General features: G+C 42.2%; 2 protein-coding genes across 6 annotated transcripts; one reads left to right on the forward strand and one right to left on the reverse strand.

The window, feature by feature from the left end:
* Positions 1–167: 167 nt before the first annotated feature.
* Positions 168–4961, reverse strand: zc3h10 (zinc finger CCCH-type containing 10). Of its 4 annotated transcripts, none has more exons than XM_085924500.1 (3): positions 4830–4961; positions 1640–2980; positions 168–1398 (listed from the first exon to the last, which is right to left on the reverse strand). In XM_085924500.1, exons 2-3 carry the CDS (start codon positions 2885–2887, stop codon positions 898–900), a joined length of 1749 nt encoding a protein of 582 aa, XP_085780626.1. In that variant the 5' UTR covers positions 2888–2980; positions 4830–4961; the 3' UTR covers positions 168–897. The 4 variants fall into 4 exon arrangements, with proteins under 4 accessions (XP_085780626.1, XP_085780625.1, XP_085780624.1 ...); XM_085924499.1 differs by lacking the exon at positions 4830–4961 and adding an exon at positions 3786–3933; XM_085924498.1 differs by lacking the exon at positions 4830–4961 and adding an exon at positions 3632–3919.
* Positions 4875–8779, forward strand: LOC147049159 (sorting nexin-5). 2 transcript variants are annotated; one of them, XM_085924504.1, is made up of 14 exons: positions 4875–5267; positions 5447–5554; positions 5818–5925; positions 6635–6695; positions 6793–6917; positions 7071–7154; positions 7230–7304; positions 7395–7425; positions 7584–7671; positions 7782–7821; positions 7919–8005; positions 8080–8169; positions 8336–8401; positions 8470–8779. In XM_085924504.1, exons 1-14 carry the CDS (start codon positions 5262–5264, stop codon positions 8602–8604), a joined length of 1104 nt encoding a protein of 367 aa, XP_085780630.1. In that variant the 5' UTR covers positions 4875–5261; the 3' UTR covers positions 8605–8779. The 2 variants fall into 2 exon arrangements, with proteins under 2 accessions (XP_085780630.1, XP_085780629.1); XM_085924503.1 differs by lacking the exon at positions 4875–5267 and adding an exon at positions 5301–5364.
* Positions 8780–9056: the final 277 nt, after the last annotated feature.

The raw sequence follows: 9056 nt of genomic DNA on the forward strand, positions 1-9056 counted from the left end.
GTATCTGCGACTGGACCGAGCCACGATCATGTAAAGAGCAAATTGGCATCACTCCATTCAGAATTGTCGAGACACGGATGTCGTGCAGCTGTGAAAGTCAAAAGTATTAAAGCAAGTTTAGACAACGTGACTCCACCCTTTTAAGTCAAAGATATGTTGAAGAACGCTTTGCTTCTGGTTATCACATCATGTTTAATTTGTGTGCGCATGACTTCAGACAAACGACACCACTTGCTTTTGAATTGTCGTGCAGAATTTAGGTGTTGATAAACTAATCCACAACTAGTCTAGTGCAAGTGTAAACAAAAATGCGATGATCAGTTTTTAGCATTTTCAATTTTTTTTGTTTTCAGTAATCAAGAAAAAAAAAACATCCGCTGCGTCATTAGCTAAAAGTCAAGGGCCAAATTATTTCTTAACTGCTCTCTAGAGGGAAACATAGGTTTAACCTGATCCGCAACCGGATTAAATGCAATCAGTAGACAATAAAGATAAATGTAAATAGCAGAATTATAAGAAAAAAGTTTTTATAATACGAGAATAAAGTCATTACCACAAGAAGAATAAAGCTGTTTTACAAAAAAAAAACTTCATGTAGCTTTTACTGGGGACTCTCAAAATTACTCTGCAAGTCTGAAACCAGCAGCCAGCGTAGTTGACTACTGTATATATTCATCAATCATGAGTAGCTCTTAAACAATTTCTGTCGAATCAAACTGAACAAACAAGAGATGAGCCAATTTTGTTCTCCTCGTATTAGTTTAACTTTATTCTCGTAATAGAACAATTTGAAATTTGCCTTATCCATGTATTGTTACATATTTTTTTGTCAATGTAGCCATAAAACAGTCAGTTTGAAGATCTGTTTTGGCTTGAGGGCTGCTTCATTACCACTTATCAGGTAATATGAGGAAGAGTGGTGATCCTCATGCTCTGACTGGCAATGGGATACGACACCATGGGCGTTGTGGCGTGGCTCATGGTGATGCCTGGCAGAGGCTGCGTCATGGACATAGACACAGCCACCGGAGCCACGGACACCGCCACCGGTGCCATAGAAACTGGAGGTGCCATCCCCTGGGCGATGGTCTGCGCCAGAGCGGCTGACAGCGGCGTAATTTCTGGGTTCAGATGAGGGGGTGGCGCCGCGTTGTTAGGGGGTGCCGCGGGAGCGCCGGTGGGCGCCACCAGATCTTGCTGGGTGACGGGTCGAGGCTGCAACCCGGTGCTGCTCAGTGTGGTGTGAGTCTGGGCGATGCCGTGGTTGTACGAGCTGACCACACCCACAGGAGGTACCAGGGTCTGCTCAGTCTGGGCGGCTGTCATCACTGTTGCCTGACCACGGAATTGGGCGTTCTGCTCCAAGAGGACTTCATTGGTAGAAATGAGGTTGGCAACCTGAGGGAAGGAACAGGAGCCAGGTTGTAGTTCTCGTTAACGCTCAACAAGTCATCAAATTCAGTCCAACATTGCAATGTAGTAGTATACTTTCAGGGGATTTAATTAAAAAAAAAACAAATTGATCTGTTTTGTACTGAATTTTAGCCTGGATTTGTTTTGTTGCCATTCCAATTCATTTTGGAAGGAACTACTTGTTTAAAAACAATGACAGTGATCTCAAAAGTGTTCTTGTTCTGACCTGTTTCTTCAACTCTTCCACTCGTTTCCTCAGCAGGTTGTTTTCCTCCTCCAACAACCTGTACTCCACCGGGCGTGTGGGCAAGGTAGCCTGGACCCCGAGGTCATAGTGGCCACCGACGCTGCTGTCTGCCAGTCGTAAGCTTTCCAAGCGCCGCCTCTTGATCTGGAGTGCGGTCTGTTCAAGCGAGCTGTCCAGGCTAGCAGAGTCAAAGACGCCGCTCTCAACTACGGGCTCGTAGACAGACATCGGGGTCCTGTCGAAACGCCTCTGTCCTGACGGGCCTGCTGGCGCACTAACGCTCACTACTGGCGCACTGACGCTCACTGCTGCCGCACTGACGGGCCCTACTCCCGCACTGACGGTACCTACACCCGCACTGACGCCCGCTACTCCCGCACTGACGCCCGCTACTGTCGCACTGACGCCCGCCACTCCTGCACTGACACCTACTCCTGTGACGCTTGCATCTCTGCAAGCACTCATGCCAGGGCAGGCCACTCCTAGAATATTATTTCCAGCCACACCTCCCACAAGCCCCGGAATCCCCACACTGGCTCCGCCGCTCGCTCCGGCTGCACCGATGCCACTTCCTGCAGATACCATTACACTCGCAGCGGCTCCAAGCAAACCACTCACGCCAAGCCCAGTGAGATCATATTCATAGTCTTTTTGGACATGACGAAATTTACACTTACTGCCCCTCTGGCATTCCCCTTTCAAAAAGTCTCTGCAGATTGGGACCTCTCCTCTACTATGCGGCAGATCTGTCGGTGAGAGGCCAAGTCGTGCTGCAACTTTTGCTCTCAGCGCAAGTGGCAACTCTCCATTTTTCTTGTAATATTCCTCATCTTCTTTCGTGCCGTGCACAAAGCGACAGTTGATGCGCAAGCATTCTTTATTCTGGTAATCGTGGCAAAAAATGAATTCATTCTTTTGCACCCCTAAGTCTGGCACCTCATTAAAATCAGGATGCTTAAAGCGACAACGCTTCCCTCTCTTACAGACATTTCGAATAAAATCCCTGCATACCCCATCTAGCATTAATCCAGAGTTTAACATTGTACCTCCCCCAAGGCCAAAACTAATGCCATTGCCGAGTGACCCTCCCCCGTCCATGCTTCCAACACCCCCTTCTGAAACTACTCTGCAATCTGCAACACAAGCAGAGCCCGATCCTCCCTCTTCACTTAGATTGCTACCACTCCCACCGCCACCTGACAGGTAGGAGCTGTCTCGATCAGGCATGGCGCTGGGCCCAGCTCGAGGAGAATGCAGCACTCATGTGTGTGCACTTCGTGGCAACTATATCTGCAGGGAAGTCAGTCACGGCTTGAAGACCTGCAAAACAGACATCGAGAAATTGAGAACTGAGCTTGACAATGAAATTCAATAAATAGCCCTCCACAAATGTTAGATGTGCCCCGAAATGTTCTGGTACTGTTCATATACATAAGAAGCTGGAACTGTACCTGCCATGAGCTATAGCCAAACATTTACCCTATGAACAATGTGCAGCTCAGCTTAGTTTCTGACTAGCAGATGTCAACGTAAAATGTTAATCTTGAGATGGCATAACACGAATTAGATCATTAATAGTTGTTGAAAACACTGCTTCGAGCAGCACTTAAAAGTCTCTACGAGGCACTTTAGATGGAGCTAAAACAACATGTGCAAGTCATGTTTTTTCTTTTCTTCTACTATTGTAACCGGCCGCGGAACGGACAAACAAGATTACGACAAAACAAGTATGACGTCTAAAACTAACCCAAAAAACGTGACGCAAACAAATCAACAAGGTACATGGATATCGATAAGGGTGATCAAACATTTGAACAAGTTAAATTCATAGTGAAATATAATCTAGCAAGCATGCAAATTATTGTATTCATCTCGTCGAACATTCGACGTTCGTTCTTAAGATCGTGCTGGCTAACCTTAGCTGGCCACGGCTAGCTGCTAACTCGCTAAGTACAACAAATGCCACCTTACCTAATAGATACGAGCAGAATATCAAAGCGCCACGGCGAAACACGTAACTGTGGTATACGCCGAACGAGAAACGATGATTTTACTTTGAGATGACCACGTAGGTGTTTGAATTCATTTGAGGCCTACGTGCTATTTTGTTTTCCGTTTTCCTTACGGGTTCTTTCACCACCGAAAAGAAAGCTCTTCTTCGGCGTCCGCAATAGCCGTACATCTCTACCTCCTAGCGGCACGGATGACGAACTGTTCTCAAATAATTTTTTCCTGGATTATGTGCCGGATCGTTTAACAAAAGCCTCTGAGGTTTCTAACGAGGCCGAGGGAGGGACACGTTTGTAGTCAAGTGCACAGTCGAAGTCACGGAGTTGTTCGTTTGTAAAGCATAAGAAAACGTTGTCATGTAGACATGGTTGCACAAGCATACGTGCTCCTGCTGTTCTTGTTGTCACAAGTGCTGTTTGCAGCCACCGCACATACAAAAAAAAAAAAAAAAAAAAAAAACTGCAAAATATTGGACGCAGAGCCAAGAGCAAGTGAGGGCCAGATAAAAAAAAAAAAAAAGACTTTCTGCAAACTTATCGTTGGGCACCACTCTGATAAAAAAATACGGGCGCTGCTCCAGAAGAGACATTCAGGGAGATGGTTGAACAAATACTAAACAATTTGCAATCATGGTTGATAGTTGAGCTAACATTGTCTTGTTACTCAGTGAGTAGTGCTTCCAAATTTCAATACCCCTTATGGTGATGGGAAAATAAGTGTTTGGATAAAGAGAATAAATCAACAGCCCTACTAATTACGAGAGATAGATACCCTGGTATGAAAAAAATCATGCCCCATAAACAAATGTTAAAATGCTTATATACATTAAAATACTTTCTGACACAAATTATTGTTTTCCTATTCCCAAGAGATTGAGTCAAATAATAGTGAAAGGTATTTCAAAAGGAAGAAAAAAAAGTATTTGAGATGTCTTCTCTCCATTTTCACTTTAAGTGTACTTGCTGCTGCGCAACAACAAAAGGAGGCTCAATAACATTTGGGGCCATGATGCCTTCAAGAAAAACGAGGCCTCTGTGGAAACAACATAAGACTAGTAGAGCTTTTTCATTTTTCGGAGATGATGTTTTTGTTAAGATGTACTTCTGCTGGAACTTTTCTCATAATGGAGAGAATGAGGTGGTTGTTAGTTTTTACAGACCTGTTTGGGAGAAAAATGATGATACTTCTAGATGAGGATTTTTTTATTATCTCAATAGCTGTCTGTACTGCCTTTTTATTGGCTATCTTGTAAATTCAACTCTTTTTATATTGGTCACTGATTGGACCGTCATGCTCTCTTCTCCCATGTGGGTGTGTCAAAATAGGTCCGAGTTACTGACGAACACACCATTTACTCCTCTTCCCCAACAGCCAGCACTTTAGATTTAGCACAGTTGTCCTCCATTTCTCATCAAGTCAACGTGCACTTTGACCCAAAGGATATCCTGTGCCTTCTCAGCAGTTGCAGCCAGCTGACAGAAGATTTTCAGAGCTTGAATGCACATTTTGCCCTGAACAAAAAAGGACTTATTCACATTCTTTGTACCACAAAAACAAAGCAGACTGAACACATTGGCTCACAAGGCTGGCGATGATGGTAAGTTCCTGAAAATATTCTTTATGACAACAGTGAGAGTCATGTGACTGTCATTTGCACACTTGCAGGCGTCCATGGAGCTGAAATGAGCATTTTTGTAATGTCAAATGCAATTCTAAACTATATCCATTTACTCTGGAGTTCTTGACCCACAGCTTAACTCATTTTTGATTTTACAGGAAGAAGTGAAAGAAGAGGCGCCTTTGAGTGTTCATGGACATAGTGTTAAGGTTGCAGAGGTGCTACAAGATGGGGACGCACTTATTTTTCTCATCGTCTCGCAAAAAGTAAGAAAAATGACATTGATCTATGCAACAGAAACAATAGAATGTGAAGCAACTTCTTCCGAAGACACTCTCAGAAACAAAAACCTCAGTAGTGTTGATGAATAAGTAACCACCAACCAAATTAAGTTGTGCTAGCTCAGCACATTTCAATGTGGTCATGCGCTGCTAGCCACAAACTACAACTACAAAAACAAACACATCTAGATCAAATCAGATGACTGGGTGTCATAAAACACAACTCTGGTCTCTCCTGTTGGCTTTAGCTGTCCGGGACCGGGGAGTATCACGTGGACCGGACCTATGAGGACTTTGAATGGCTACAGCAGAACCTGTTCAACCAGGAGGATGTGCCTGGGATACAGGGAGTCATAGTGAGTGTTACCCTTTTTGTGATTTCTTTAGGACACAGGTGTCAAACTCAAGGCCCGGGGCCCAAATACGGCCCGCCACATCATTTTATGTGGCCCGCGAATACAAATTGTGCATCAAATTTGTCATTACTAGAATGGCAAATTGTCTTCACTTTTAATATCTTTTTTTAAAAATGTTTGACCAGTTTTTACTCGTCTGATTTGAAAACGAGTTATTTGTCAGTTTGTTTTGTAGCTTTTACTGTATATAATACGAGGTGCTCATACATTTATTTGAGTTGACAGTCATAATGGCCCTCCGAAAGAAGCTATGACTACAATGCGGTCCGTGAAAACAATGAGCTTGACACCCCTGCTTTAGGAAATATTTAAATGCAGAGCGGGACAGGATGGCTAAAAGGCCTCGGCTATAAATATAATCAAGATTATGTCAATGATTCCAGTTGTTTGAAGGTTATTGCGTTTAATTTGTTTTTTAAGTCACTGAAGGAGAAACATATCAATAAATATATTTTATTTGTGCAACACCTCTAAGAAATTGACACTGGTTTGATTAAAGGGGCTTATGTTCTTTGTGTATCTCTGAAGTACAAACTGTGCATTTTGTATTTGCCATATGCATTTGTCATTTCCATGAAATGTTTAAACCAACATTGTCTTCGGAAACAAAGAGTCATTGTAAAACCGTTTTCCTATTTTCCCTACCAAGTTTCCTCCTCTTCCTGCAAAGGCTCAGACGAACTCAACACCAAAGGCCACCAGACAGCTTGGTGAGCAAAAAAAACCCAACACATCGTCCTATCATTGCTGGTCCTCATGAGTCTGGTTTTAAGTACAATGCTTTGAACCAAGGGACTTTTCTTACAGGTTTCCTTGGTTTGGAAGAGTTTAAGCCATACTGTGCAGCACTGGAGAATTTCCTCCACCAGGTAGCAGCACACAACCTACTCGGGAAAAACAAAGCTTTGGAGATCTTCCTCACCAGCTCTGATGTGAGTTCTTCATCTGTAGATGTTAACGAACAAACACATCTTTGACCTCTTGGACAATGCAAGCAGCATAAATACTCCGAATTTATTCGGACCGATGTTGGTGTTCCAAGATTTGAATGCAAAATCCGTTTAATTATTTTTCTGTATGTGCAGCCACCTGGTCGACAGAAAGCCAGGAGAAACATTTTCAATCGCTTGAGTCAAGCTGTGGAAGAAATGAGAAAAGAAGGCCACAAGGTTCTTAATTTGGACTCTTTTGGAAATGACAGCATCTCATACTGTGTGATTCTCGAAATGTGATTGCCTTTGCAGGATGTTGACGAATTCTTCCAAACTAAACGGGACGTCAATCTTTCTCTAACCAGCTACACCAAAAACACGGTGGATGTGAGTAGCACTCCTCCTCGCTTGCCTGACACTCATCATCTACACACATTATATATAAATTTTTCATTTGTTCATGTTTTTTCCTGGCAGAAATTCCTGGATCTGGTGCAAACTGAGCAAAGTAAGATCACACCACACATCAAGTAAAATATAGCTGTAATTCATTTCATTCAATTGACAATAACTTAAGGGTTAAGGGCATTCTATTGACAATATGATTATTGTGTCATCCATCTTGATAGTAGTTTTCACACTTGATACCCTCGTGTGTTTGTACAGAAATAGCAGTAGCCTGTGGGCACTTTGCAACTGCCCTGCATCTGTGTGTGGAATCGGATGATGATCCTGACAAAGCAGCTTTTTCTAAGTATATCTGTACAAGTCTCAAGACTGTCACATGGACATGAAGTGGAATTTTGTATTCATAAATCTGGTTAAAAATGTTTTTTGACTAATTTGGTGCTTTTTATTTTATAGGATTTGTGTAAAATTATCAGACGTCTTTGAGTCAATAAAGGTAATTTGTACTTTTCCTGATTAAAAAAAGACTAAAGCATCATAATGTATTATTATGAATTTTTTCAACGCTTTGATTTTTATTTTTTAACACGCAGAATAGCATGACAAGAGTTGCTGAAAATGATGTGAGCACTCTCGGACTTGGCCTGGATTTGCAGTCACGCTATCAGGAAGCAGAAAAAGTATGTCAAGTTCTATGTTTAAAGTTCAACTTTTTATTTTATCTTAATAAGTTGCACTGCTTTGTTGATCCTAGGAGATGCTTTTCAGAAGGACCTGTAAGCTAGTGGAGTTGGAAACTGCTCTAAAGAATGCAGAGAAGGCCAAACCAATCAAGAAGGCTGCTGTGAGTGCATTAATGTCGGACAATAACAGCTTTTGGCCAGCAGACGTCAGTAGAGCATTTGTCCAAAAGGGCAAAATTATTTTAAATTTATTTTTAAACGGACATATAGGCGGTTTATACTAAATGTGCAGCTGCGTATTTACGACTCAATCTTCATATTCATCAGTTGGAGGAGGTGAAGAAAACAGTGGAGACCGAGTTTAATCACGTTTGTAAAGTGGCAAAACAAGAGGTAAGTCACCTAAATTTGTTACGTATCAGAATTTACGTGAATGATAATTGAGTGATGTTATCTTGTAGATTGAGCACTTTGAGGATGCCCGTGTGAAGATGTTGCAACAGGCTCTGGTGAAGTGGTGTGAAAAGCAGCTACGCACAGCCCGGGAAATTGCCGATCAGTACGACCAGCATCTCCAGGCCTTCAGAGCCATGTGACCCCCCAACATATTGACTTTCTGTATGTTAGACGACAACATGTCACAAAGTTGCATTTAGTGAAAACATTTGAGACATATTCAGAACTACATAGAATAATGATTAGCTATCCGTTTTCTACACTACGTTCATGTTTGATGTTGTGATGACTCGAAATAAACTCTGACAAATTGAAGCTCCTAAAACTTTGATGTGTTACTTCTTCAGATCTGTAGGTGTCAAGCCCCAATCAACACGTTCTAAAAAAAAAACGGGAAAGCGCCAACTAAAGTCTGGAAAAGTTGAGAAATGTAAAAGGACATTGCAGCAATGAACTCTTCTTCCCCTCTCACTTTTCCATCCTCTTATTTTTGTGTGAATGATACATCTTAAATTTGTTGCAAATCCACCAGTTTCCTTTGAAAGCTCAAAGTAAGACACACTTTTGCTCATAAGACGTTCAAGTTTGCAAA

The sequence above is a fragment of the Syngnathus leptorhynchus genome, chromosome 11 (genome assembly GCF_054491065.1).
Source record: "Syngnathus leptorhynchus isolate UIUO chromosome 11, UIUO_Slep, whole genome shotgun sequence".
NCBI classification, from domain to species: Eukaryota; Metazoa; Chordata; class Actinopteri; order Syngnathiformes; family Syngnathidae; genus Syngnathus; species Syngnathus leptorhynchus.

What these genes read in the sequence shown, in the direction of transcription:
- zc3h10 (XM_085924500.1), bottom strand. Translation starts at nt 2,887, where the DNA reads ATGCCTGATCGAGACAGCTCCTACCTGTCAGGTGGCGGTGGGAGTGGT. An exon ending in TGGAAGAGTTGAAGAAACAG is followed by an intron (nt 1,399 to 1,639) that starts GTCAGAACAAGA and finishes TCCTTCCCTCAG; the next exon opens with GTTGCCAACCTCATTTCTAC.
- LOC147049159 (XM_085924503.1), top strand. An exon ending in TGAGAAAAGAAGGCCACAAG is followed by an intron (nt 7,155 to 7,229) that starts GTTCTTAATTTG and finishes TTGCCTTTGCAG; the next exon opens with GATGTTGACGAATTCTTCCA. An exon ending in ACGTCTTTGAGTCAATAAAG is followed by an intron (nt 7,822 to 7,918) that starts GTAATTTGTACT and finishes TTTAACACGCAG; the next exon opens with AATAGCATGACAAGAGTTGC.